This window comes from Eumetopias jubatus, unplaced genomic scaffold (assembly GCF_037043125.1).
Source record: "Eumetopias jubatus isolate StellerSeaLion01/CBP00866 unplaced genomic scaffold, mEumJub1_p1.0 scaffold_9, whole genome shotgun sequence".
Lineage (NCBI taxonomy): Eukaryota > Metazoa > Chordata > Mammalia > Carnivora > Otariidae > Eumetopias > Eumetopias jubatus.
In genome coordinates this window covers 49,169,400-49,197,072 of record NW_028274815.1, presented here as the reverse complement: position 1 = coordinate 49,197,072, position 27,673 = coordinate 49,169,400, and the positions used below count along the sequence as shown (strand labels likewise).

Here is a 27,673-nt window from a genome sequence, read left to right as displayed (position 1 = left end):
GGCGCGCCCCACCCAGCGGCCAGGCGGAGCCAAAGATGCTGGCTTCTGCCACGCTGCCCCTCCTGGGCTCCCAGCCGCCTCCGGCCTTGCCCTTCCCGCTGCTACTGCTGGCGATGCTGAGCGGCCCGGTATCCGGCCGCGTCCCCCGCTCGGTGCCCAGGACCTCGCTTCCTATCTCCGGTAAGGCGTGGGCGCCCTCGCCCTCAGCCCTTCGCATGGCGCCCAGGCCCCGCCTGCAGGTGCCCGCACCCACCTACCCTCTCTACGGACCCGGGCAGGCGCCCTGGGGCCTCTCGGCGCAGCGCATCGCGTCCCGCGCCGCCCACGCCCCATCAGGACCAGGGCGGGACTCCCACGCGGTGCTGCTCCACCGCGTCGTTCTCCCGTCTCGCGCTTCGGCTCCCAAGACACGGCCAGGAGGCCCCCGCGGCCCCTTACTCGCAGAACCGCGGGAGGGTTAAGCCCCTCACCGTGCAGACGCGGACACTGAGGCCCAGGGAGGGAATGGGGGTTTCCTGAGGTCGTCCATTTCGGAGTTCTCTCTCCTTATTCTGTCTTCCCAAACATACACCTGTGTCCCTCACGCCAGCTTGACACCCGTTCTTCTTCCAAACTCATTGGCCTTTCATTCTCCTCCAACCACCCATCCTTCTCCAGCTCGGCATTTCCATCTGCCCACTTCTCAAATCCATTCCCTTATCATCATTTATATGTCCCTGCAAGCTTTTTGCCCTTCTGGTAGCCCTCCTCTCCCTAACTCACTTCCCAGGCCTCTCCCAGCTCAGACACAACTCCCATTCTCTGATCCATGATCCATCCTAACCCTTTTAACTCCTCAGCATTGCCTGCTCTCTCTACACGTTCCCTACATTGAGTGTTGAGAAACCGTTGAGTGAGTTAATTTAAAATTCTGTTTAAATGATTTCTAAAATCTTCAGAAGGAAAAAAAAAAAAAAGGAGGAAGGAGATTTGGTCCTTTCAAAAGATGTGGAAGAAGCCAGGAGATGCCACAAGGTTAAAAACGGTCATTGGAGTGATTCACACTTCAGTGCTGTCTCCTGAGGTGGGCATGAGCATGGCCACTGACCTTGTTTTCTTCTCAGTGGACAATGAGTGTTAGCACTTTGTGCAGAGAACCAGTGAAGCTGAGAGGACAACCTGTTGGCAAAACGTCATAAGTGGGTAATAGTAATAATAGAGTCTAAACTTCAGGCTAGTGACATGTAGGGTTGCTACAAATCCAGAAGACAAAGTTGTGGTCAGAGACTGGGGTTTGTTTGTGTTGGGGCAATAGCCACAAAATAGAATTGAGGTTGCCTGCCTGGGTTGATAACCAGAAATTCAGAGAAGTCTAGGTAGCAAGGTGAAACAGAGCGGGGGATGAAGGGAGATTGGGTGTTCCAGGGCTTATAATGAACATGAGAGAATAGGCAGGTACAGCATAGACATGAGTTTGTGGGAGGATGGCGTGGGTGGGGCCCCATACATCAGCACAACTGGGAATGAATGGCTTGGAGCCATTCTGCCTGTCTTGAGGGTGGCTGAGCAGATGAAGCAGGTAGACCAGAGCTGTGTTGGTGCAGGGATAGGGGCCCCAGAGTGAGCTAAGAAGGTAAAGTCATGCTAACTTATTTGTCATAATATTTATTTTTTTAAAAGATTTTATTTTATTTATTAGAGAGAGAGAGAAACAGCATGAAAGGGGAGAGGGTCAGAGGGAGAAGCAGGCTCCCCAATGAGCTGAGAGCCCGATGTGGGACTCCATCCCAGGACTCTGGGATCATGAACTGAGCCGAAGGCAGACCGTTTAACCAACTGAGCCACCCAGGCGCCCTGTCATAATCTTTAAATAGAGTTTTGAATGATGATACGAAGTTTAGGTTTGGCCCATATGGAGCACATGTCTAAGTAAGAAAGAAAGGAGCCATTTTGAAACATGTTGTACATGTCAGTTGCTTCCACATATGTTATCTCATTTAATTCTGTCAACAAGCCTGGTTGTTGGTGTTTACAGATGAGGAAAGTGATGCTCAGGGCAAGTAACTTACTCAAGATCATAGAGCTGGTAAGTGAAAGAGCCACATTTAAACTCGGGCTGATCTGTTTCCAAAGCACATACCCTTCCCAACTCTTTGGGTGGAAGTGGGGTGGGGTTGGGGAGGACAAGAGCAGTGGGAGAGACAGGGGATGGTCTCCTAAAGTGTTGGTGAGGAGAGTGAATTGTTCCCCTTCTAAGTAAGAAGTTACTAATGAGTAGTGATAAAAAAAAAATAAATTTGGAGAGGAAACTACTTGTATCTTCTATAGGTATTTTCAAATTATGTATCATATTGCTATGAATAGAAATTACAGACTTAATATTTATGCTGTTATTTTAATAAACTGTTCTATTTTTATAGAAAAAGCATACTTGACTGCATTGTGTGCTAAATATTCTGGCCTCTCAGTTCTCTCTCTGTGGGGAGGTTAGATGGTTGGCCTGTCAAAGCTCTGTTTTTCACCCTCATGGCTGCTAAATAAATAGTACTTGGAAGAAAACAGAAATTGAGCCCTTGGGTTTTTCCCTTATGGACCCAGCCCTTATGAAGCAATGACTGATATCACTCTCTCCTCTCACCCTCTCTTCCTGCCAGAGGCTGACTCCTATCTCACGCGATTCGCTGTCCCGCAGACATACAATTACTCTGTCCTCCTTGTGGATCCTGCTTCCCATATACTTTATGTTGGCGCCCGGGACACCATCTTCGCTTTATCCCTGCCCTTCTCAGGGGAGAGACCCCGCAGGGTGAGAGATGGAAGTGGGGAGGACTCCAGAGCATGTGATTAGATGCATGGTTTTATGGGATTGGTGGGGGGGGGTTGTTCATAATAACCAAATATGTAACAGGGTGGGGGCAGGAGGGGGAGTGTTGGTGAAAATGAACATAGAAAGAATATTCGTTATCTTTGCTAAGGGTAATGGGGTGGTGGTCATGGTGACTGGGGAGGCTATGAGGGAGGTTCATGATAGGGAGGAGGCCACAGTGAGCAGGTTTCAGGTCATAGTGGGCAGAGGAATCGTTAGAATCACATTTCTTTAGGGCAATAGCTTTTAAACTTTTTTGACCACCCCTTAGTAAGAAATATTTGATACATTTTGACCTAGGACAGGAAGTGTGTATTGGAAGAACCCTTTCTTGAAAGAGTATCTATTCTCCTATGTGTGATATATTCTGATATATCCTATTTCATTAAAAATAAAAGCAATTGATTTCATTACTCATTAATGGATGGAGACATCCAGTTTGAAAAACAATGCTCTGATTGGTGGGTGGGGGTGGGGGGCTCTGCAGTTCTCAAATTGATGAAGGTCGTGGAACTGTTTTAACTACCCTGACTTGGGAGGAATTTGGGGAAAATCTGGGAGAAACAATTATTCCTCCTTTCTCAGATTGACTGGATGGTGCCTGAGGCCCACAGACAGAACTGTAGGAAGAAAGGCAAGAAGGAGGTAGGTGTGACTCTTGTCCCCATCCTGAGTGTCAGTTGAGACTTAGTTCCAGCCTTGACTCTGTGTCTGTCCCCTGCCGTGCTCCCATCCCAGTGGGCCCGGGCAGGGACTCTAACACCATGTCATTACCTGTCATCTCTGATCCCAGAGCTGCATCTAACTGTCCTGACACTACCTTGCCTTTCCTTGTACCTGCTGCCTCTGATTCTCTCTAACCATCTCTGACCCCCAGGACGAATGTCACAATTTTGTCCAGATTCTCGCCATTGCCAATGCCTCTCACCTCCTCACTTGTGGCACCTTCGCTTTTGATCCGAAGTGCGGGGTTATTGTGAGTGATGGGTGGGAGGATGGGAAGGGTCTTCTATGAGTGACCATGGTGCGGGGCATGCTTAAGGCCACACTTGTGCATGATACACATTGGGGGTGAGGGATGTCCTCACAGGGTGGAGCCTTTGTCTGCCACGGAAGGGGGGGTAGGAAAGGGAGGGGGAGGGAGGTTGTCTGTGGAAGTTGAGGTATACAGAGTGTAGAGAGAGAAGAGGGATGGTGAAGGGAGTTAGAGATGCTAGCTAGGCCTGGGAGAGGATAAATCCAGGAGAGACTTTAGAGGCCAGTAACTCCTGTTTCCTTTGCTCTGTGTATGCTTTGTCTAGGCAGCCTAGGTCCATTTCTTATTCAGCACAATTCATGCCTGCTTCTTTCTCCCACAGCATGTGACTGTCTCTCACCCCCTTCTCCCACCTCCACTGCCAACTTCATTCTGTGTGAGCTGTGACCCTCTGCTCTCACGGCTTCTGAGGTCACTGCCCACTAATATAGTACTTGGATCTTGCCTTCAAAGTGGGCACTGTGTCAGTCACCTTTTCCTCTAGGCCCTGTTCATTGCTGCTGGAGCCCTGGGCATCTCCACCCTCACACTCAGGCAGGCTTGGGACATGTATACTCCTGATCATCTCTAGGCCAGTCATGGCTTCTGGAGTTAATGGGACTGGTGGCATCTCAGGAAGGTCTTACTGTTTTTGAACTCTCAGCTTTTCCCATCAGTTATCCAATAGTCAGTCACTGGTCCTCTGCCAGCACACACTTGTGACAAGAATCTAGGATGAGTCAGAAGCCTCCCGTGTTCTTTGTATTCATTGGCTTCCTTTTCTGCTCCAAGGAGCAATAGGGGAGTGCAATGACTCCCTTTTCTGGCCCTGATTCGTAACCATAGATTTGACTTGACCCTACTGCAAACTGGAGTACTGCTTGCCACCCAGATCTCATCAGTGTGTATGTCCAAACCCCTCCTTGTTGAAGACGATCCTCATATCTCTGGCTTTGAATGCTATAATTGTATATGCTTTGTTGTCCTAGTCAGTCCCTCTGGGCTGTCCCTGAGATTAGTTGGGTTTTTGTTGAGTCTTTTTCATAATGTGGATGAAAGACTTTCCATCATGGTGTGGATAGCTTCCTTTTTTTGGGAAGGTTTCCAGTTCAGGGTGGTATTGAAAATCTCTATCACCCATCAGGTGATGTTGCGGGTTTGGTTTCCTTACAGTTCTCACAAAGCTCGGAAAGTAATGGTAGAACTACCATTGCCATTTAGGTCTTTTTCCAGTCTGCACACACTTGGGGAACCCATGGGTGTGAATACCGGTGCCATGGCTTATAGACAACATGATCACTTCAAGTTAGTCTCCTAGAGCCTTCTATTCTTCCTTGGCTCTGTGAGGGGACCCTAATGGTTGTTATATTCTACAGACATAAAAGGTTCTGTACATCTTGTCAGGATTGGACTCCTATTCATTCCTGAGAAAAATCAGCAACCAGAGTGGAGCGAGGGGTCTGCCTTTTTCCTCCCATGACTTTTAGCTCCTTCTCTGAACTCTCCTATCTAGCAGGTGTATAAAATGAAGAACCATCCTTTGGTCAAGGCTTGTTTGTAGGAGAATATAGGGCACAGCCCCCTGCCCCCAAAATCGGCTGTGTTAACTCTTCAGGCCATATACTAGACTGCCCTCTAGACTTCTTCAGTGCTCTCAAGCCTTTACTGTTTGATCCTGCTACCTAGCAACTCCTGTCTGTTTAAGCAAATTCTTGCCTTATCCTTAGTGCTGAACCTCTCATGTCCCAGACTGATGACTTTGAGACCATGTATAACTATTATGTGGGAGCTTTGACTAGCTGATCCAGACACAGCAACTCACTCAGAGTTGATTGCTCAGAGAAACAAAGGTTCTTACAAAAGGCAATTCAAGCACTGGACCCACCAGCTCTGACAATGTGGAGTGCTGCCATTCAGTGATAGCTCATTGGACGTTGGAGTAAAATATTTTAGTTTGCTTTGTTGAGGAAGTCCTAGCAGTTAACAGAGAAAAATGCTAGACTTAACAATAGCAATGACAAGACTTCCCACTCAGTTGAAGATGTACTCTGTCCCAGGCGTGGTACTAGGGACTTTACATTCGAGATTTAGTTCTTAGCACCCCACTGTGATATTTAGGTATTATTTATATCCATTTTACAAGCAAGGGAATGGAAGTTCCAGAAAGTTAGGTACCATGTCCAATATTATGTAGCTGGCAGAGGCAGAGCCAAGATTTAAATCCAGCTGTGTCTGGTTCTGCCCCAGAACCCTGATCTTCTAGTCCAGCCTGCAGCAGAGAAGACCTTATCTGGTTTCAGTGTCTTGTGGCATTTGTCCTGTTTCATGTGACAGGGACCATCTTTTCTTTTTTTCCCCCCTAACCGCCTGGGGAAGGTCCTTTGTCTATCTTGTGTTCTTCTTGGCCAAAGCCAAAGGATGGATTCCAGCCCTACAGCTCAGTGAGAGCCTTCCTGCCTAGCTCTCTGTCTTTCAGCTGGAGGGACTTGCCTTCACCATAACCGCTGATACAATGAGGAATCTCAGCATTCAGACAGAGACTGTAATGGAGTAGTCTTACCCCCTTCAGACCCTAATTAAATGTCATTTTGACAAAACAGTAATCATAACCTATCTAGTTAATAGGAGCCTCACTTGCTCAAAAATTATAAACCTACATAATACAGTGATGCCATTTGGGGAAACTGGATGAGGACTCGTTTTGCATACTGAGTTTTAAGGGGCTGATAGGCCATCTCTGTGAGGAAGTCCAGCAGCCAAGTCCAAACACAGACCAGAGATTGGAAGGCATCAAACTTTCAGAGAATTTGGGGAATAATTTGCATAGGAAGTCTAACTGGAAATGTAAGAATGAGTGAGGTCATTGAAGTATATATGACAAGGACTAAGGATAGATCCTTACACAGTTAGGGACTAGAAAGGAAAATAGAAGCAACCAAAAGAGATAGAGAAGCAACAGTTAGATAGGGGGAGGATGGTAGGCTTCCAAGAGAATCAAGACAGAATATTTGAAGGAGGGAGTGAATCAAAAATATCAGATGCCCCATAAAGATTAGGAGGTTGAACACTGAGAAAAGGAGTCCTTGGTGAAATGTTAAGGGAGTAGTCTTAGGCACAGGGATGGGAAAGCATGATTTGTTTTCTGGGAATAACAAGCATCCAGGTCTGGTTGGAAGAAAGTGTTCATTTTGAGCAGTATTAGAAAGGAAGTAATTTGGGCTAACAGGTTTGTATTCTAGGCAATGGTGAGCCACTTTGTCACTCTCTTGCTCAAAAATTTATCAAGGCAGTGACTGATATTGTAGGAATATTAATCTGCAGAGCAAATTGGGGGCAAGGCTAGGCAGTGTGGAGAGGAGGAGATTACTGCTGTAGTTCAGGTGAGAGGTAGGAAGAGCCACCACAACACGTATTAACCTTTGTTCAAAGTTCCCAGACATCTTAGTAATCTCTCACTCAGCTGTCATCCATCTCTTTTCTCAGGCTAGGCTGCTCCCACTGCCACACAGGTGAGATGCTTGTGCCCCTGTAGGGTCCCTCATTCCATCAGACTCCCTTGGCCCCGTGTTCCCTTTTAGGGGACCTCAGATCACATCTTATTTTAACAGGCCTTGTTCAAGGCTCTCTTGGTAAAACAAAACCTTATTTCCTGACTATAGTTAATAGATGAGTGGTCAGAACGGGCCCATAGTATACTTATACTCAGGGGATACATATCTGTGTGGCTGCTGCAACCACTATCAGTGTAATTAGGCTCCAGCAACACCATATGCCCTCCCTAGTGAACTAGAGGTATTGTGTCTGGCTCTTCATGCCATAACTTTGATTCCTAACCAGCCACAGTTAATTTCCCTGCCAGTCTCCGGTTGAAGTCATCCCCGGTTTCCATTTTTAGATGTTATCTTGAAAGCTGTCTTAGTGCTGGATGCTCAGGTAAGGTAACTTCTGGCTGGCCCTGGTGGACTCCTACATCTCTCGCCTCCTGTCCAGGTCAGTCCTGCTGTGGTCCCTGAATGAAGAAGGCAGTTATTTGACAAATCCTCAAATTTTGACCTGAACTTCAGATCTTTGCTAACTTTGCAGATTCCCTTCCCCCTTTCTATGTATCCCTGACTCTGGTCCTGTCCTTTATCTTTGGGGTAAGAGTAGGGGGAGGAGGCCCCTCTCTCTAAGCCCCCGGGCTTCAGATGATCTTATATCAGCCTGCACTCTTTTTTACCCTTCCTCCGGATGCCTCCTCTCTTCCCTTCGTCCTCCTTGTCCTGTCATATAGTCCCCAGCCAGTTGCAAACCCTAGCATTTCGGAGGAAAGATCTGCCTCTTGGCCTCTTAGTGTCTTAGTCTAGGGCCATCCACGGGGTTCCTTCAGCAGGGCATGTGGGTGTTGGTACTAGGGGAATGGAGGGAAGAGGAGTAATTTGATGAAAAGGGGGATGGCAGAGATGGGAAATGCCGGAATAGGTGGGGGAATCAGGAACAGCAGACTGGGAGTTACGGGGATGGTAGTGGATGAATGGGAGATGAATGGAAATTGGGCATTTCCTTCATCTGACCATCTTTGTAATTCTCACCAGGAGCCTCTCCATGACCCTAAACCAATTGCCCCCTTCTGGTCTGTAGGATGTGTCCAGTTTCCAGCAGGTTGAAAGACTTGAGAATGGCCGGGGGAAATGTCCTTTTGAGCCAGCTCAGCGGTCAGCAGCTGTAATGGCTGGTGAGTGGGGAGAGCCCAGAACCTGTGGCTCCTTGCTGTAATTGCCTCCTTCCCCACCCCTGCTGTTGGAATTACTGTGTCCTTTCTTTCCTTTCCTTGCAATGCCTATTATTCCCATGTCTCTTTCTAGCCCTTCCTGTTCTTCCCACAGTGCCTGTGTCCTTCTGCTTTTCCCCAGATTCTTCCCCGGGGTTTTCTCTAGAGTATGCATCCCCTACACCTCTAGTGTAAGTGTTTGCTCTCTTAACCTCATTTTCTTTTCTCATGGTGTTCCCTCCCACCCCGCCCCCGTTTATAAGAGGAATCTACTACAGAGCATATTGTAACACATTTGGAAAAAGTATGGAGAAGAAGATAGAAATCTTGTAGAATAGTGCTGTCCAAAGGCACTTTGTGGGACAATAGAAATGTTCTATGTCTCTGCTGTCTAAAATGATAGCCACTACTTACACGTGGCTCTTGAGCCCTTGGACAACATGACTAGTTTGACTGGAGGAAGGAATTTGAGTGTCTAATGTCTACCATCTTTGCACAGTTCTAGAATATCAGAAAACCACTGCCACTATTGTGGGATATTTCTTTCTAGCTTTTTAAGTAAATGTGTGTGGGCACTTGCATCTGCACTCATACATATAAATTTTGCTGGCCGGTCCTTTGTTGCTCAGAGGAATGAGTAATCAGTAATGACTGTTAAATTCCTGCTCTTACTTCCTTTGACCAAGCTGTATACAGTTCAAGTGTGCAATGGTTCAATCATAGTTGATGCCCAAATCTTTTCTGGAGAATGACTGCGTAATCCTTCAGCAGCCACAAAGTGAATTATTTGTGTGGCATGGAGCCTGTCTTTTAGGTCCACCCTTCAAATTCAGAGAGTCCATCCATTTTCTCACAAGAGTATAAAACGAGCAGGTTAATAGAAATTTTATGAGAGTGTGTGTATATTGTAAAACTTTTAAATGTCATGCCACATGGATTTAATTTTGAATTTTGTCATGTAACTTTTTATCATAGGCATTTTTATACAATATAAAAAATTTTTAAAAGATTTTATTTGTTAGAGAGAGAGCAGGAGCAGAGGGAGGGGTGGAGGGAGAGAGAGAGAGAGAGAGAGAGAGAAGCAGACTCCCCTCGCTGAACAGGGAGCCTGATGTGGGGCCTGATCCCACATCCCAGGACCGCGGGATCATGACCTGAGCCGAAGGCAGACGCTTAACTGACTGAGCCACCCAGGCGCCCCCAATTTAAAATTTTTTTGTGAAGAAAATTTTTAATAATATGATGCTACCCATCCTGTGAGCATACCATAATTTAATTAAGCAGTCCCAAGTTATATATACAAGTTTATTTGATTTCCAGGTTTATTTAATTTACCTCAGAGTTTTTGCTAGTACCCATAACACCATAATGAACACTTTTGTGCGTAAATTTTTATCCTCATTTTAGATTGTCTCAAGATTCCTGGAAATGGATTACTATATCGAAGGGTGTGAACATTTTATGGCTCATTATTTGTTGCTAATTGAGTTTTTAGAAAGAGTGGTACCAGTTTACACCCTAAATCAGCAGGAATGAAAGTGTTTTGCTTTTTTCTCACATACATTTTGCTAGAATAGTATTGTTTTCATTTTGAAAAATCTTTGCTAGTTTGAGGCTAAAAAATAGCACCTTGTTTTAATTTGTATTTCTTTGAATATTAGGGTAGTTAAACATTTTTAATATTTTAGTACTTATTTTTGTTTCTTCTTTGGTAAATCCTCTGCTCATATTCTTGGGCTAATTACCAGGTGGGATATGTGTTCCAATCTATATCCTTTCCTTTGTGGTTATATATGTCTTTAAGTTAAATCCTTCTCCAGTTAGAGAGCAGATAAAAATTTTTCTTCTTACAAGTTTTCCCCCCAAACGTTTAACTCTTTGATCTGTTTGGAACTTACTTTGATGAATGGCATGAGATGGAGATCTAAATTTATTTTTCCCAGTTAGCTGATCAGTTGACTCAGCAGCATTCATCATACTGCTTTTTCTTTCTTCACTGACTTTTGCTGTTCATTATTGTAAAATTAATTTTTACCCATTCTTTTGGACTACGTTTTATGAAAAACAAAAATTGGAACGCAAGATCTAACAGTGAATTTTTTTTTCTTACTCCATGGCGTTATAGAAAAAGTCTTAAAAGCTAGCTATACAAATTAAATCACTCTTAGTCATACAGTTAATGACTTCCCTTTTCTGAAAAGTAATAAAATAACAGAGTTTTTGAAAATGAACATAGGGGCGCCTGGGTGGCTCAGTCATTGAGCGTCTGCCTTCGGCTCAGGTCATGATCCCAGGGTCCTGGGATCGAGCCCCACATCCGGCTCCCTGCTCAGCCGGGAGCCTGCTTCTCCCCCCCTTGCTTGTGTTCCCTTTCTCGCTGTCTCTCTCTCTCTGTCAAATAAATAAATAAAATCTTAAAGAAAAAGAAAACATAAACTATAAATCTAGTAAATACAAGATTTGTCATTTTTATCATTCATCTGCAATTGAAATTGATGAAACCTTGTTTATAGTCATACATGTTTGCATAGAACAATTTAGTCAATAGTTTTCTTGGCTTTTTATCAAACATCTTTGGCAAAACTCTGAGCCAGTCATTGGGTCATTAAGAAAGATTTACCAGTTTTAGCAGCTGTCTCTTGATTCTACATAATTTTTTATCAACAAAATGACTTCTTAATTACAATAATCTAAGGTTAATTGATTACTTTGACTTTCTTTGTTTCTTCTTTTTTATTTAAAGTTTTTATTTATTTATTTATTCATGAGAGAGAGAGAGAGAGGCAGAGGGAGAAGCAGCCTCCCAAGGTGAGAGAGAGAGAGAGAGGCAGAGGTAGAAGCAGGCTCCCAAGGAGCAGGGAGCCTGATGCGGGACTCGATCCCAGGACCCTGGGATCATGACCTGAGCCGAAGGCAGACGTTTAACCATCTGAGCCACCCAGGCACCCTGACTTTCTTTGTTTCAAGTAATAATATTTATACTCAACCTTCTGCATGTAATCTGTGTTCCAGTCAGCAAGTGAATTCATGTGGCTTAACACAAATTTCATAAATAAGATCATTGTATGACAAAGAACATTTTCAAAAAGGAAAGACATTTTTCAAAAGGATTTCAAGTTTCTTTTTTTTCCAGTTAATGAAATTCAGGTTGCCTTTCATCTGATAATTGATGGAAATGATCAGAAGTCACTTTCTAACTATTTAGAATGGCTGACTTCTCCATGTCTCTTTCTGTCTTCAATCCAAATCACAGTCAATACCAATATTATACATTTTCCTCTGAAGTTCGTACTTTATAGGGCTATAATTTAAATTTCTTTAAACTTGACATATGTGCCAGTGTTCAGTTGGAGCTTTCAATGTTGATCTATTATGCCCTGCTGCCCCTTTGTTTTGAAAATAGCATAGAAAATTGGGGCGCCTGGGTGGCTCAGTCGTTAAGCGTCTGCCTTCGGCTCAGGTCATGATCCCGGAGTCTCGGGATCGAGCCCCGCATCAGGCTCCCTGCTCCGTGGGAAGTCTGCTTCTCCCTCTCCCACTCCCCCTGCTTGTGTTCCCTCCCTCTCTTGCTGTTTCTCTCGATGTCAAATAAATAAATAAACTCTTAAAAAAAAAAGAAAGAAAATAGCAGTATAGAAAATAGTGACAACGTTATGTAAGAACTAGAACTTAAATTCCCAGTTAGGATCTGTAAAAATGTCCTTGAGGATTATAGAGCTATTTTGAAATAAAAAGAGGAGCTTTTAGTAATGAAAATATTGATTAGAATGTAATAGCAGGAGCATTTCTTATTTTAAATTACAAAAATTACAGTGTGCATTGTGGGTAATTGAGAAAATATGGAAATATATAATGAAGGAAGTGAAAAGCTAATTGTAATTCAGTCATTACCAGGTAGCCCTATTACTATTTCAACTATTTTCTTCTACTGTGTTTGTGTGCATATTTGTAATACATTGGAATTATCATACATATTTAATATTGTATACTGAACATTTTCTCATAGAATTAAGTATTCAAAACATGATTTTTAGTGATTGCATACTCTTCCATCACATGAATTAGCACAGTCTATTCCCATATAATTGTACATTCAAAGTGTAAAATAAATTTTTGCTTTTATAAATAATGCAGAAGAAATCCTTTCACATAAATGTTTATGTAAATCCCTTACATGAATCTAATTAATTGCATATGAATCAATCCAGAAAGTAGAATTGCTAGGCCAAAGGGTCTAAAGGTTTTTGTTTTTTTTTAAGATATTGTTTATTTATTTGACAGAGAGAGACACAGTCAGAGAGGGAACATAAGCAGGGGGAGTGGGAGAGGGAGAAGCAGGCTTCCCGTGGAGCAGGGAGCCCGCTGTGGGGCTCCATCCCAGGACTCTGGGATCATGACCTGAGCCGAAGGCAGACGCTTAACGACTGAGCCACCCAGGCGCCACCAGTGTAAAGTTTTTATGGTACTTAGTGGATTTGGCCAAATTGCACTCCACTTAGTCCCGCCAGCATTGGCAAGAGGACCTCTCTCATTGCACCCTTGTCAGTCCCAAGTAAAATAGTTAATAAACATACAGTGATTCCTCCAGAGCCCAATTTTATATATTTTTGCTTGCATCTCCATTAGTGAGTTTGAACAACTTTCCATGTGTTTATTGGTACTTGCATTTCTTTAGGAAAAAGCCTCAGAAATCTTATCTTCAAATATGGCATTTATTTTTACTGCACTTAGATAAATTTTTTTAAAGATTTTATTTATTTATTTGACAGAGAGAGAGACAGTGAGAGAGGGAACACAAGCAGGGGGAGTGGGAGAGGGAGAAGCAGGCTTCCCGTGGAGCAGGGAGCCCGATGTGGGACTCGATCCCAGGACCCTGGGACCATGACCTGAGCTGAAGGCAGACGCTTAACGACTGAGCCACCCAGGCGCCCTGCACTTGGATAAAATTAACAGAATTTTCTCAGTGTCTCTTTTTGCACTGTTCCAATTTGGAAAAATGCAGATATTTTGACGAGTTCACATTAGCCTAAGAACACTGGCAATTCCTTCTGTCTCCTTTGGAGGGTCTTTGTCTCCCACTCATCCTTTCAAGGTTGGGGTTCCTTGGACCCCCTCTCAAGGTCCTGTTGTCTTCTCATTCTATGTGGTTGTGGTCTCAACCAGCCTCACAGATTTGTTTCTATTGCGTTCTGATGCCTCCCAGACATTATCTGGGGCTACAGACCACATATCCAGCTGCCTTCCAGACATTTCCACATAGGTGTCCCACAGAAATCTCAATATCAGCATGTCCCAAACCAAGCTCATCATCCTCACTCACGTCCCCCAACCCTGCTCCACCACCAGTGTCCCCTCCTCTGAGTGCACAGTGCTGTTACCCTCCCAAGTAACCCAGCTGGAGACAGCAGTCAGTCATCTTTGGTTCTCCCTATCAACATCCTATAACAAATAGGGCTTTTATCGAGAAGAGCAGAAGGAGGGAGTATTTGTTCTTTCTCTTAGGGAATCTATCCTATGTTTTATCTTCTCTGTTTGATCTCATTGCATCTTGCGATTACTGCCTCTGACAAGAGGCACTGCAAATGTCCCAGATGTACCGGGTGCTGCCAGCATTTTGGGGTCAAACCTACCTCTTAAATTCAGGAATGTTTGCCCCAAGACTAGCATTCACACACTGAAACAAGACAGAAATCCTATGTGATCAACAGAGGAAATGGTAGAATAAACACTGCATCTCCAGCTATCTAATTATGTCCTCATCATAGGCTGTTATATAAAAAAAAAAAAAAAAGTAGCTGGCCTAATCCTTAGATAAGGAAATGGAGAATATTAGGCTAGGAGCTATCTATCCTGCAAAGCTCTGACTGTGTGAAGAAAAGGGAGTGCAGGAAGGAAGGCCAGGTCATGTTTAAAATCCTTTTTTTTTTTAAAGCTAATGAATGATTATTCCTATTGTAAATCTTCTTTAGAAGTGACTGTTTTGATACCAGAGTGAAAAATTGGAACCCCAGGGTGGAGTGAGATACTACTGTGGAGTATGCAAGGCTGTCAGCGTTGGGTTGCTGACACGTCTGGGAAGACTATGTCACAGGCTTTACACTTGGGCGATGAGAGATCTCTTTCCACACAGAATTGTGATTTTTCTTTGGTTGTGATTCTTCATCTTTTGTGGCTTTCAGTCTTTTTTTTCCCTTGATATTTCCAAAGTGAAAAATACCTTAATTTGGGGGGGTTATAAAAGCTTTTAAAAGATGGTAACTACAACAAACATTCAGTGAGTACAAAAAAGTAGAAAGGAGAAAATGAAAATCATTGTAATTCCATTAATCAGAAATGTGTCAGTAACACTGTAGAGTTGTAGTTCCTTCCAATCTTTCCTATGTCTGCAGACATATATGTATTTTTTTAAAAAATAGGGTTAGGGTATACCTGGTGTGTTTTTTCTAACCAGTTTGCTCACTGAATTCAGCACTGGGCATCATTCTCTTTTGCACGTCATCTTTTGCCAATAGCAAACGTGTGTTTTAATGTTTACTGAATTGATCCATTCAGTACTGACTTGCCAACGATTGCACATACAGGGGTATTTTATTATATGAGCAATGCAACATAATATTTGAAATTGATGCTGTCCTGGAGAATCTAGGACATGTGGTGATCCTGTGTCCTCCTGTCCTCATGACTGTGATGCTGCTGTTCCTTCTTGGGGTGCGTGTGTGTGCGTGTGCGTGTGCGTGTGTGTGTGTGTATGTGTGTGTATTGCAAGCCCCTTGGTACTCCTGGAATACCTGGAACCCTGCTACTTCCCCCCAAAGTGTCTGACCCCTCCCGCTGCTCTTTCACTCCGAGTGAGTGTGCTCTTCAGCAATTCTAGGCCCCGGAGTTGCTGTCTGTCCCCATTGATCCCTTAGAAACTTTTGGGACCTTTTACCTCCATCCACTGCTGGGTCCTTACAAAATATTTGTTGCTCCCCCTGCTCCCGCCACCAAGTCATGCTCCCAAATATTCATAACTGTCTCCTCCACAGATCTCTCTCCATTCTCAGGGTGTCCATTGACACAGCTTCTGCTGAGTTTTGGTTTTAGAGTGTTTTGTGTACAATGCTCGTAGGGAGATTTTTCATTGTAACTCTGGCTTCTGTATCAACTTTTCCCACTGCCTTGGAAGTACAAACGGTTGGCTTATTTGCTGCTCCATGTGCTATCAGACTATGCCCTGCCCTCAACCTGGTTTTCTCCTTCCTGAAGTACTCTGGGAGGGAATGGGGTGACATTTTATAGCCCACCCCTCTCCCTACCTGCTGGCAACAACTCAAGCCTGTGGTCCCTGAGGTTTCATAAGGAGCCTCAACTCACATGCATCAAATGGCGGCCATGCGCCAGGCCCTACGTGGGTTGTGTGTTTGTATCGCATTTAACCCTCAGCACTGCTCCGAGTGGAGGGTGGTATTATCACCATTCTACGTTTGAGGTACCTGAAGCTAATTTGCCCAAGATCATACTACTTATAAGTATTTAGGGTCCAAAGCCAGGCCTTCCAAGCTACAGAACACTTGGATTCTTTTTATAATCTCCAGGGATAGAATAGTCTCCCCTCCCCACCCCACAAGAGCATTTCTAACCCTCTGCTGCTGCCCTCAGAGGCTTTCTGACCCTTTTTTGCTTTGTATGAAGTATTTTTTAAAATAGTGGTTATTGGGGCGCCTGAGTGGCTCAGATGGTTAAGCGTCTGCCTTCGGCTCAGGTCATGATCCCAGGGTCCCGGGATCGAGTCCCACATCGGGCTCCCTGCTCCTTGGGAGCCTGCTTCTCCCTCTGCCTCTCTCTCTCTCATGAATAAATAAATAAAAAATCTTAAAAAAAAATAAAAAGAAATCTTCTTTAAAAAAAAAATAAAATAGTGGTTATTTTTCCAGTACCTGAGACAAGCAACTTTGCTCAAGCATCTGTGACCCCAGGATGATCATGCTTCCCCCAGAGTGGCTCTACTCTACTGCTTCCTTCAAGGTGCATGAGTCCCCATGGCTCCTGCTGAGCCTCCCCTGCACCACCTCCTAGCACACCAGTCTCTCTTGCTTCTCTAGCCTCTCTGACTTGATTTTCCTGGTTGTCTTCAGTAGCCTTCCCCCTTAAATGGTGGTATTCCCAGGGACCTTTTCCTCACTTCCCCTTTCTCCCTGGCTATCACATTCATGGTGTGGCTTAAGCCTGACTCCCAAGTTGCCTGACTGGCCCTGTTGCCTGGGCCCTTCTGTCTGATTGCCTTCCAGTGTCTCCAGCCAGATGTCCTGAAGGGGCTTCAACCTTAGCACATTCCACATCTGACGTCCCAGCTACCTCCTTTATGGGCCTTCTATCATTTCCTGGCTTTGCTCACAGTATCACCCTCTGCTGTCACCCATTTTATAAGCTAGAGACCTTAAAGACATTATTTTATTCCATTCTTTCACATCTCATATTCAGTTAATTTTCAAATCTTGTTTTTGTTTCTGCCTCAGAAATATCCCCCAGTCCAGTCCTTTTATTTTTCCTCCCTCCCTCTTTTCTTTTCTTTTTTCTTTTCTTTTCTTTTCTTTTTTCTTTTCTTCTATTCTATTCTATTCTATTCTATTCTATTCTATTCTATTCTATTCTATTCTATTCTTTCTCCCCCAGCCCTTTTATTCCCTGTGCTGCTACCTAAGGTCTGGCCTCCACTCTTGTCTGGATTGTGTGAATGGCCTTATAACTAGCATTATCTTCTTAAAACCCCAAACTGATCATGTCACTGTCTTCCTCAAGAAGATCTGCAGTTTCACTCTTACCTGTAGGATAAAGTCCACACTCTGTGGCACGGCAGAGCAGACTCTTCACAGTTGGGTGCCCACCTTTTCACCTCCAGCTCCGTCTCTGCTCACTAACCCAGCAGTCCCCTGTGCCAGAGCTGCGGCCACAGGGAGTGCCCCATGTCCCCGAACATGGCTCCTCTCTTCCCCACCCGCTTGTCTTCCTCTCTGAAGCCCGGTCCCCTGGCAAATAGCTCCTTCCTCTGACCTGGCTCAGCTGTCACCTCTTGGATGCTGTTCCCCCCGGTTATATGTGGCTGGGTTCTCCTCTGTGCTCCCCCACATATCTGCTAGTCCATGTCTCCTGGTATCTGAGCACATGTTTGTCTTCCAGACTCGAACGGGGTATCTTGGAGGCAGTGATGTGCTTAGCACATGGCACAGTAGCTTGGACGTAGTAGGTGGTGAAGGAATGCCACTCTGTTCTCTCCAGAGTTCCTGGGATACTCAGAATTCCTCTGGGGGGCTCATGACCTTCTATTACCCCCAAGTAATTTTCTCCAAGGCGTGTCTGAGCCCTTGTCTGTGTTACAGGGTGGCTGTGGTTGTCTTAGATTCCTCCCACAGAGCTATACCTCCCATTCCTGCCGGGCGCCTGGGACTTCTCTCTTCTCCAGTCCCCACCATCCCTAGAGCACCTCTGCCCCTGCACTGTACCAGGAGGGAGGCTCTGCCTCCTCATTGCTTCCTCCAGCTGCCTATGCAGCTTTCATTAATCCCCCAGGCTGGTGTTCCTCCAAGTGAGGTCCTGAATCACCCACATGAGGGTAGCTCTGACTGCTTGTTTGAAACTTAGTTCTTGGGCCATCCCCTAACTACTGGGTGAGAGTTGCTGGGCCGTGGGCCCAGGAATCTGTGTTTTGATCAATTCCCCAATTGATGATGGTATACCCCAAAGCTGTGACTTGTCCTGAAGCAGTGTCCACCCCCCAGTCAGAAAGAGCACCAGTTCCCTCAGACATGGACCAGAGTGGGAGAGCAGAAGTAAGACCGGGGTATGCTGAGAAGTGAACCCCCTTCCTGGAGAGTCACGGTGTAATCAGTACGGTAGGGAATAGAGGTGGCCCTAAAACAACAATGACAACAAACAAGCCAACAGACAAAGCCTGATTTTCACAAGGCAGCCCTTATTCTTCCTTCCTGCACGTTAGCATGTCGGCGGTTCTCCCTTAACATGGGTGGCCTTTTCTACCCTGGAGCCCTTTGTGTCTACGTTGACTGTAAGTGAGATGCTGCCTGTCAGGTGCTTGGCGGTGCCTACCATGCAGTGGGCGCTCAGCTCCTGTGGGTTCCTGCCCCCGTGTCATCCCCTGCTCTGCCTGCAACCCCCTTTGTTCCCCTCAGTCGTCTCTTACAGCCCGTCTCCTCCCTGTCGCCCTGCAGGGGGTGTCCTCTATGTCGCCACTGTGAGAAACTACTTGGGGACGGAGCCGATTATCTCCCGGGCTGTGGGTCGTGCCGAGGACTGGATTCGGACAGAGACCTTGCCGTCCTGGCTTCACGGTGGGGAGAGGGGGAAGGGTGCTCTGGGGAACAGAGCTGGCTGAGGCCGGGTGGCCCCAGGCTGCGTCTGTGGTATCTGAGGCCACTGGTCTCCCCAGCCCCAGCCTTTGCTGCAGCCGTGGCCTTGAGCCCAGCCGAGTGGGGGGATGAAGACGGAGATGATGAGATCTACTTCTTCTTTACGGAGACTTCCCGAGCATTTGACTCATATGAGCGCATTAAGGTCCCACGGGTGGCCCGTGTGTGTGCGGTGAGACCACTGTCCCTTCTGTTTGCCTGTCCCCTTCTGCTCTGCCTGTCCTGTCTTTGCCTCTCTGGGCCTCTGTCTTTGCATCTCTCCTCTGTCTCCTTTTTCCCTCTGCCTTGACTTCTTTTCTGGGAGCTTGGGGAGTGTGGGGAAAGGGCTCTGGCCTTTCACCCCCATAATTACCCTTATGACACATTGTCCCCAGGAGGCGGACTAGTGGAGAGGTCAAAGGCAGGAACTATTGAGAGCTAGTCCTGGGTTCAAGTCCTGGCTCCACCAGTTCCTGCCTCTGTGACTCTGGGCAGGTTCTTTAGCATCTTTGAACCTCTTCTGTGAGATGAGGATATTAATGATCTCTAGCTGTAAGGGTTGTTTTGAGGACTTAATAAGGTGACTTATGGAAAGCATGTAGGGCGGTATTTCATAAGCACGCAATGAACTCAGTCACTGTCATTGTTACTGTGACCCCATCCAGCCCCAGATCTCCTTATCCCCTGCAGTATTCTGTATCTCCATCCTTGCATTTCTGTGCATCTGTCTTCCCATCTGTCCGTGTCTGCTCTGAAGACAGGGGGAAACCTATATTGGTGTCCTCATGCCTCCCACAATGTTGTTGTTCTAAAGAGAACTTCCCATGTGCTTGTCACCCCAGGGGGACCTTGGGGGCCGGAAGACCCTCCAGCACAGATGGACGACATTTCTGAAGGCTGACTTGCTATGTCCAGGGCCTGAGCATGGCCGGGCCTCCAGCATCCTGCAGGACGTGGCCATTCTCCGACCTGAGCACGGATCGGAGACCCCCATCTTTTACAGCATCTTTTCCTCCCAGTGGTGAGGGGGGCCTGGTGTGGGGGAGAGTTACAGGGTGGGAGATACATGGGGGATGGGTGCAGCATCAGTGCTATCTGCTCCAGAGGGGTTGGGCTCTCCCTGGAGCAGGCTGCATGGCTCCCTCTGCATTTCTCATGGGTCCTCTCATTTGACGGGGATGAGTTGCTGCTCCCTAGTTCCCTCCAAATATCTGGCTCCAACCTGTGACTCTTACAGGGAGGGGGCGGCCATCTCTGCTGTCTGTGCCTTCCGACCACAGGACATTCGGACAGTGCTGAGTGGTCCCTTCAGAGAGCTGAAACATGACTGCAACAGGGGACTGCCTGTCATGGACAACGATGTACCCCAGCCCAGGCCTGGAGAGGTGAGGGGGATGAATTTTCTCACTTCATGCCTGCATGGCCACAGGAGAGAAAGGGCCCAACTAAGCATCACGGACACTTCCTGGCCCCTGGGAAACTGTCACCCACCCTGTGTTTCCTCTAGTGCATCAACAACAACATGAAGCTCCAGCAGTTTGGCTCATCACTCTCCCTGCCTGATCGTGTGCTCACCTTCATCCGGGACCACCCCCTTATGGACAGGCCAGTGTTTCCAACGGATGACCATCCCCTGCTCGTCACTACGGATACAGCCTATCTCAGAGTTGTGGCCCACAGGGTGACCAGCCTCTCAGGGAAAGAGTACGATGTGCTCTACCTGGGGACAGGTATGTTCAATAGTTCAGCGAGTTGCCCATCCAGTGTACACATGCTCCTGTCACAGAGCGGGTCCCCTACGTACAGGTGTCAGAGTCCCCAGGCACAGGTACAGTTCTGTCATTATGTCTTACCACTTGTCTGCTTCCTAGAGGACGGACACCTCCACCGAGCAGTGCGGATTGGAGCCCAGCTCAGCGTCCTGGAGGATCTGGCCTTATTCCCGGGGCCACAGCCAGTTGAGAGTATGAAATTGTATCAAGTGAGTTATAGATCTGGGGGAGTCTGGGGGGGGTACATCTGAGTCCAGAGCTGGGGTCTGGGAGATCCAGCGTACTCTTCTTTCCTCACTCTTTCTGTAGAGCTGGCTCCTGGTGGGCTCCCGTACCGAAGTGACACAAGTGAGCACAACCAACTGTGGCCGTCTCCAGAGCTGCTCAGAGTGCATTCTGGCCCAAGACCCTGTCTGTGCCTGGAGCTTCCGGCTGGATGCATGTGTGGCCCACGCTGGGGAGCATGGAGGGTGAGTGTTGCTGTGCCCGTCTCTTGCCTGCTGCTGTCCCAGGGCACCGGCCCATCCACATGTTTGTGTCCGTTTTTCATCCGCTCCTCAGTCGGTAGAGCGTGTGACTCTTGATCTCAGGGTCATGAGTTCAGGCCCCATGTTGGGCGTGGAGCCTACTTTATTTTAATTTAATTTAATTTAATTTTAGAGAGCGTGAGTAGGGAGCGAGGGGTCGGGGAGGGGCAGAGGGAGACGGAGAGAGAGAATCCCAGGCAGGCTCCACGCTCAGTGCAGGGCTGATGCGGGGCTGGATCTCACAACCCTGAGATGATGACCTGAGCCGAAATCAAGTTGGACACTTAACCGATTGAGCCACCCAGGCTCCCCCATGTGGAGCTACTTAAAAAAAAAAAAATGTCTCTCATCTGTTAGTGCTGCCCTATCTGTGTGTGTGTGTATTCTGTCTGTGTCACTGTGTGTCCATTTGTCAGTGCGTACTGACTCGTGTGTCTGTCCATCTGGTGCTGCCTCATCAATGTCCTTGCCTCTCTGCTGGACCTGCCCTGACCATGTGACTGACCTCCAGGTTGCCCACACTTCTCAGTTTTCATTTTACAAGAGCTCTCAGAAGTGTTTGCAGCGTTGACTGCTCCCTCCTAACTTCCTTGAGATACTTGAGCCTCTTGCCTTCTCTGACTCTGCATTCTCCTGGATTTCCTCCTTCCCCCACCAGTCTGTCTCCCTTACTGACTCCTTTTCCATCCCACTTCTGAATGTTGGTACTCCTCAGGGTTCATTCAAGCCTTCTCTTTACACTTCCACACACTCTCTAAGTGATCTCATTCCCGTTATCTTCAACACCACCTGAGTGCCGCCGACCACCACTGATGTGTCTTTAGTTGAACTGGGGGATTCCCTATCTCACCGCCTACCTGATATTCCCTTCACAAGCAACTCAAGCTGAGCAAGTCTTAGCATGCACCATTGTTTTCCTCTTTCCTTCACATGCTCTTCCTGTTTTTCATCATTGCAAAAAAGGGACCTCCACCCAAGCCAGAATTGCCTGTGCTGTCGTGCAGTTAGTACTGACTCTAGCTCCATCTGTCATATCCTCAGTCCACAGCCACTTTCCCCCTTCCCTGCTGCTTTCACCCTAGTCCAAGCCATCATCGCTTCTTGACCAGATTACTCTGGCAACCTCTTAATTGGTTTCCTTTTGACTTTTGGGGGATCCGACCATCTCTTTTCCCCTCAGGGGCTAGCTTAAAATTATATATCACATTGAAGCAAATCCCTGACATCATATTCATCTGAAATATTTCAATATGTATCTCTACCAGGTAAGGACTCTCCCTCTCTTTTTCTTTTTAAAATTTTAAAAAGATTTTATTTATTATTTGAGAGAGAGAGCATGAGAGGAGGGAGGGACAGAAGGAATCAGACTCCCCACTGAGTATAGAGCCCACCACGGGGCTTGCTCCCAGGACCCTGGGATCACGACCTGAGCTGAAGTTAGATGCTTAACCGACTGAGCCACCCAGGCACCCCCTGCAATAAGGACTCTGTTAAAAAACATTTTATTATAAGGAATTTCAAACATTCAGAAGTAGAATAATACAATGAATTCCTATCATCTCTTGCTCAGCTTCACAACTATCAACTCCTGACCAGTCTTGCTTCACCAACACCCTTGCTAACTCCCAGTTATTTTATAGCAGATCTCAAACATCTTATCACTTTATCCATAAATCTTGTAGTATATTACCTTTAACGCAGGTGGAATTAAAAATAAGACAAAACCATATTATCATTATTATACCATAAACTTAATGTCATGAGACATCCAATCAATGTTCCAGTTATCTCAGTTGGGTATGCTTCAAGATAGTTGCTTAAGTTAGGATCCAAATAATGTCCATCGATTGAAATTGATTGATGTGTTTCTTAAGTCTTTTAAGTTTTAGGTGAGATTCCGTTTAATGAAACATTTTTGATCAATTGCTTGGAAAATACTTTTTTCAAATTGACTTTGAGATGTCCTATTTTGAAGCCCAGTTAATTTATAATATATTTGTACATACTACTGAACCATAAGGTTACCAATATTTTAGAAGTAAAAGTATTTGTTTTGGGAATCAGTTTTTCATTAAGAATGTTGATCTGGTAGTTTCTCTTGGGAGAACTTTTAAATGTCTAAGACAAGGCAAGTGCTTTATTGTTTTAATACTCATTAAAATAAGAATTTCATTGTTCTTGTGTATACTGTGTACTTGAGCCTCTTAAGATGTATGTATGTGTGGGGTGTGGGGTATGTGTATATGCTAGTATATTTCTTGGTAATTCAAGAAATTACCAAGTTGGTACTTCTTTTTTTTTTTTTAAGATTTATTTATCTGAGAGTGAGAGTGAGAGAGCATGCGCACGAGTGGGGTGAGGGGCAAAGGGAGAGTGAGAAGGAGAGAAGCAAACTCCGCACTAAGTGCAGAGCCTGAGGCAAGGTGTGTGGGGCTCCATCCCAGGAGTCTGAGATCGTGACCTGAGCCAATATCAAGAGTCAGATGCCCAACCGACTGAGCCACCCAGGTGCCCCACCATGTTGGTACTTCTATGCACTCTATCCTCCACACCTCAATTCATACAAGCGAGAAAAACAGACTGGAGTTCCTGTGGCTATAGCTGCTCGTATGGCCTTCCCATGTTCCCTACTCTCAGCCAGACTAAGTGACCTTGGTTTTACCCAGGAGACTGTAATGTATTCATACCAGTCTTGGAGCTCATTTCAGGGGCCTTAATTCATGTGCAAGGAATTCACACTCAAATAGAGTCTATCTTTGGTTGAGATTTTGTGTGTTCAGATCAGTGGAGGTAGCTTGGTGGAGGTCTCCCTCTGGGGAGTGGTGACGGAGTTTAGAGTGAACAGTCTGTACTGCTGTCCCTGTGTCACGCACAGTCCACCCATATCCTGGAAGTAGCAGGATTGTGTTGTTTGAAACAGATCCATTAGAGGCTAATAGACATCAATAGGTGTTGGAGAGAGAAAATTCCTACATAGAGGTGAGCCGCTTTTATGAAACAAAAAGTCATCTCCCTCACAGAATTTTGATTCACTTTTATAGAAAAGAAGTTTTCTCTCTTTTTTCAGATTTTTTTTATTTATTGAGAGAGAGAGAGAGAATGGTAGAGAGAGAGCATGAGAGGGAAGAAGGTCAGAGGGAGAAGCAGACTCCCCACTGAGCAGGGAGCCCGATGCGGGACTCGATCCCGGGACTCCAGGATTATGACCTGAGCCGAAGGCAGTCGCTTAACTGACTGAGCCACCCAGGCGCCCAGAAGTTTTCTCTCTTAATAGAAAACAAGTTAACTGTAGTTTTTATGTCCCCCCCCCCCCGCCCCGAGAAATCTTGTGGTTGTGGATACCCAGATACATTTCGTGGAACATTCATATGAGTTTTTTTAAAGCATCCTCCAAACACCTTTCCAACAGACTTACTGCTAATTCAATTCTCTGTGGTCTGCTGGAAATATGTGTAGAATTTGACATGGCAAGTGTCATGAGGAGCAAAAGGGGTATTGGGGGAAATTTTATTGATGAGGCTGATAGTTTGACTATCAGAGAGAATGTTGACTGATAGTTTCAGAAATATTTATGAAATGATGGGAGCTATGAGCCCATTACATTACTAAATGTTCTTTGGTGCCGAGCAAAGTAGAAGGGGATGTTGACACTGGATTTACCAAGTATTCTCTTCTATACAGGCTGGTCCAAGACATAGAGTCAGCAGATGTCTCTTCTTTGTGTCCCAAAGAGCCTGGAGGTCTGTATGGTTTAGGGGAATGTGGGTGGAGTGGGTGAAAGGGGCTAGAACGCTGTCCATTTGGGACCCACTTTAAAAATTGGAAGGTATGGCAGCCAGTGACCCGTGGTCTTACTGTCTTTGGGAATCTCCATTTTATCTTTGTCCCCATGGCTCCTTCTTGTGTCTGATATCCAGCTACAGTCCGCTACATTACATCCCAGCTGGTAGCATTACCACCTTTCATGTCTTTGCTCTCTCTGCAGAACGCCCAGTAGTGTTTGAAGTTCCCGTGGCTACAGCAGCACATGTGGTCTTGCCATGTTCCCCAAGTTCAGCATGGGCATCCTGTGTGTGGCACCAGCCCAGTGGAGTGACTGCACTTACCCCTCGGCGGGATGGGCTAGAGGTGGTGGTAACCCCAGGCGCCATGGGTGCTTATGCCTGTGAATGTCAGGAGGGTGGGGCGGCCCGTGTAGTAGCTGCTTACAGTTTGGTGTGGGGCAGCCAGCGGGCCCCCCCAAGTCAGGCCCACACAGTGGGGGCTGGACTGGCCGGCTTTCTCCTGGGGGTTCTTGCAGCATCCCTGACTCTCCTTCTGATCGGTCGGCGTCAGCAGCGACGGCGACAGAGGGAACTTCTGGCTAGAGACAAGGTGGGCTTGGACTTAGGGGCCCCACCATCTGGGACGACGAGCTACAGCCAGGACCCTCCCTCACCTTCTCCTGAAGATGAACGGCTGCCCCTGGCCCTGGCCAAGAGGGGCAGTGGCTTTGGTGGCTTCCCTCCACCCTTCCTGCTCGATCCTTGCCCGAGCCCAGCCCACATTCGGCTTACTGGGGCTCCTCTAGCCACATGTGATGAAACGTCCATCTAGGGCAAGTGACCACTAGTGCACAGGTGACTGCTGGAGGGGGACGACCATCGAGATGCTGGGGGTACTGGGCCTGGAAGACGGTCATGGGCTCTGAGTTCTCTTTGGTCTTTGCGTCATCCCTTAGACTTCTGTGTCTGCCCTCTTGGGACCTGGCTGGGCTCGGGGCCAAGCCTGTGCTTGATTTCCTGATTCCCATGAGAGACCAGAGCTACTGTCTCCAGTGAATCAGGACTTTTCCCACCTCTGACCTCTGAACCGCTGCGACCCCTTCAGCCTTGGCCTCCTCTCTTCGGGGATGGGGTATAGGACATAGCTCTGACTTTGTCTTCTGGTAGGCCCTGGCCGGAAGGAAGAGCACTAGAGTTGGTGGGGGGCTAGTGTGCATTAAGTCCTTTTGTTCATTCTCTTAGTTTATCGGATTCTCTGTGGGGAGTGCATGATCCCCGTGTTGCAACATGAAATCTCTGCCCTGAGATGTCTCCCAACCCAGTTAGTTGCCCTTCTTCCATGAAAGAGTGTGTGTCAATATGCACGTGTTTGTGGGAGTCCTGGCCACATGTGCATGCATGACTGGGCCAGTGCTCTGGTGTACCCCTGGGGGGTCAGGCCCGGTGCTCGGGTGTACCACTGGGGGGTCAGGCCCGGTGCTCAGGTGTACCCCTGGGGGGTCAGATGGGGGAAGATGGGAATGAGGCATTGCCTGCAGAACTTCAGACCCTGTAGCCAGTGAAGGAATGGTTTTCCTTTCTAAAAGGAAACAAACCACCACCCCGTCCCCATCACCTCCCACAACCCTTCTCTTGAGTAGAGGAAAAACTCCCAAAGTGACCTTTTGGGTGGGAGGGACAACGGTACACATGACCCCATCATTTTCTTTGTTTTTGCCTCCCGGCTGCCACCACTGCCACACACAGCTGTTCTTTCTCTGGCTGGAGTATAGGCTGGAACCCCCTTCTTCGGCTCCCGTTAAAAAAACTTTACAACATTCTAAGTATTAAGGGACAACAAAAGGGGAACAGTCATAGGAAATACAAGTTGCATAAAAATAGGTTTGTATCAGTGACTTTACTCAGGTTGACACCCTTGCCCTAAGTCAGAAGTTCTCCACCTGGGGTCCATGGACTCCCTGAAATCGATGCAAAATGTTGTCTGTACATGTGTGTCTGTATTTTTATGGGGGATGGGGTGGGTGGGTATGGCTTTCATCAGCTTCTCAAGGCCTTAACAAAGCTAAAGGACCATGCCTCGAGGTCGCCACCCAGTGGTCACGCTGAGGGAGTGCCATTCACGGCAGTTCTTCCTGCCCCACCATCCGTTCCCTGTGGTCAGCCTCTGGACTCACAGCCGCTGAATGCCCTCTTGTTTCTCCGGTCTCTGGAAGCTGGGCTCTGCGTGTATTTGAAGATACTATCAACTCCTACCAAACATAAAGACCTCTTCCTGCTTCACAGCTCCCAGATGCTCTAGGAGTCTCCTGCTCAGTTCTGGTCTTGCCCTGTGTATGTGCCTCGTTCATCCCTGGTAAGGGACCCCCTTGGGCTCCAGTGAATGATCCAGCCCTTCCAAGTTGAAGTTTTCAGCTCTACTTTCCTTGGCAGCAGCCTGTGAACTATTCAAAAGAGTCCCCTTGGGCTTGGAATTACCAGTGGCTTTGCCACTAATATGTATATGATTTTCAGCAAGTAATCTAAGTAGGAACACTGGTTTACTCATCTGTAAAGTGGGGATAGTAATACCTACCTCAGGGTTGCTGCAAGGATTGAATGGGAAAACATGTAAACAA

The 27,673-nt window shown here is 46.6% G+C and overlaps 1 protein-coding gene across 2 annotated transcripts; it reads left to right on the top strand.

Moving 5' to 3' along the window:
* On the top strand, positions 1-27,054 carry SEMA4F (ssemaphorin 4F). 2 transcript variants are annotated; one of them, XM_028116094.2, is made up of 13 exons: positions 1-180; positions 2,634-2,785; positions 3,431-3,490; positions 8,481-8,574; positions 18,819-18,938; positions 19,037-19,188; positions 19,838-20,016; positions 20,233-20,380; positions 20,503-20,725; positions 20,867-20,976; positions 21,077-21,237; positions 24,976-25,034; positions 25,280-27,054. In XM_028116094.2, exons 1-13 carry the CDS (start codon positions 36-38, stop codon positions 25,888-25,890), a joined length of 2,214 nt encoding a protein of 737 aa, XP_027971895.1. In that variant the 5' UTR covers positions 1-35; the 3' UTR covers positions 25,891-27,054. The 2 variants fall into 2 exon arrangements, with proteins under 2 accessions (XP_027971895.1, XP_027971896.1); XM_028116095.2 differs by lacking the exons at positions 8,481-8,574; positions 18,819-18,938; positions 19,037-19,188.
* Positions 27,055-27,673: the final 619 nt, after the last annotated feature.

Coding starts and splice junctions, on each gene's coding strand:
- SEMA4F (XM_028116094.2), top strand. CDS start 36: ATGCTGGCTTCTGCCACGCTGCCCCTCCTGGGCTCCCAGCCGCCTCCG. Junction 20,726..20,866: donor TGTGCTCTACCTGGGGACAG/GTATGTTCAATA, acceptor TCTGCTTCCTAG/AGGACGGACACCTCCACCGA. Junction 21,238..24,975: donor CACGCTGGGGAGCATGGAGG/GTGAGTGTTGCT, acceptor TCTTCTATACAG/GCTGGTCCAAGACATAGAGT.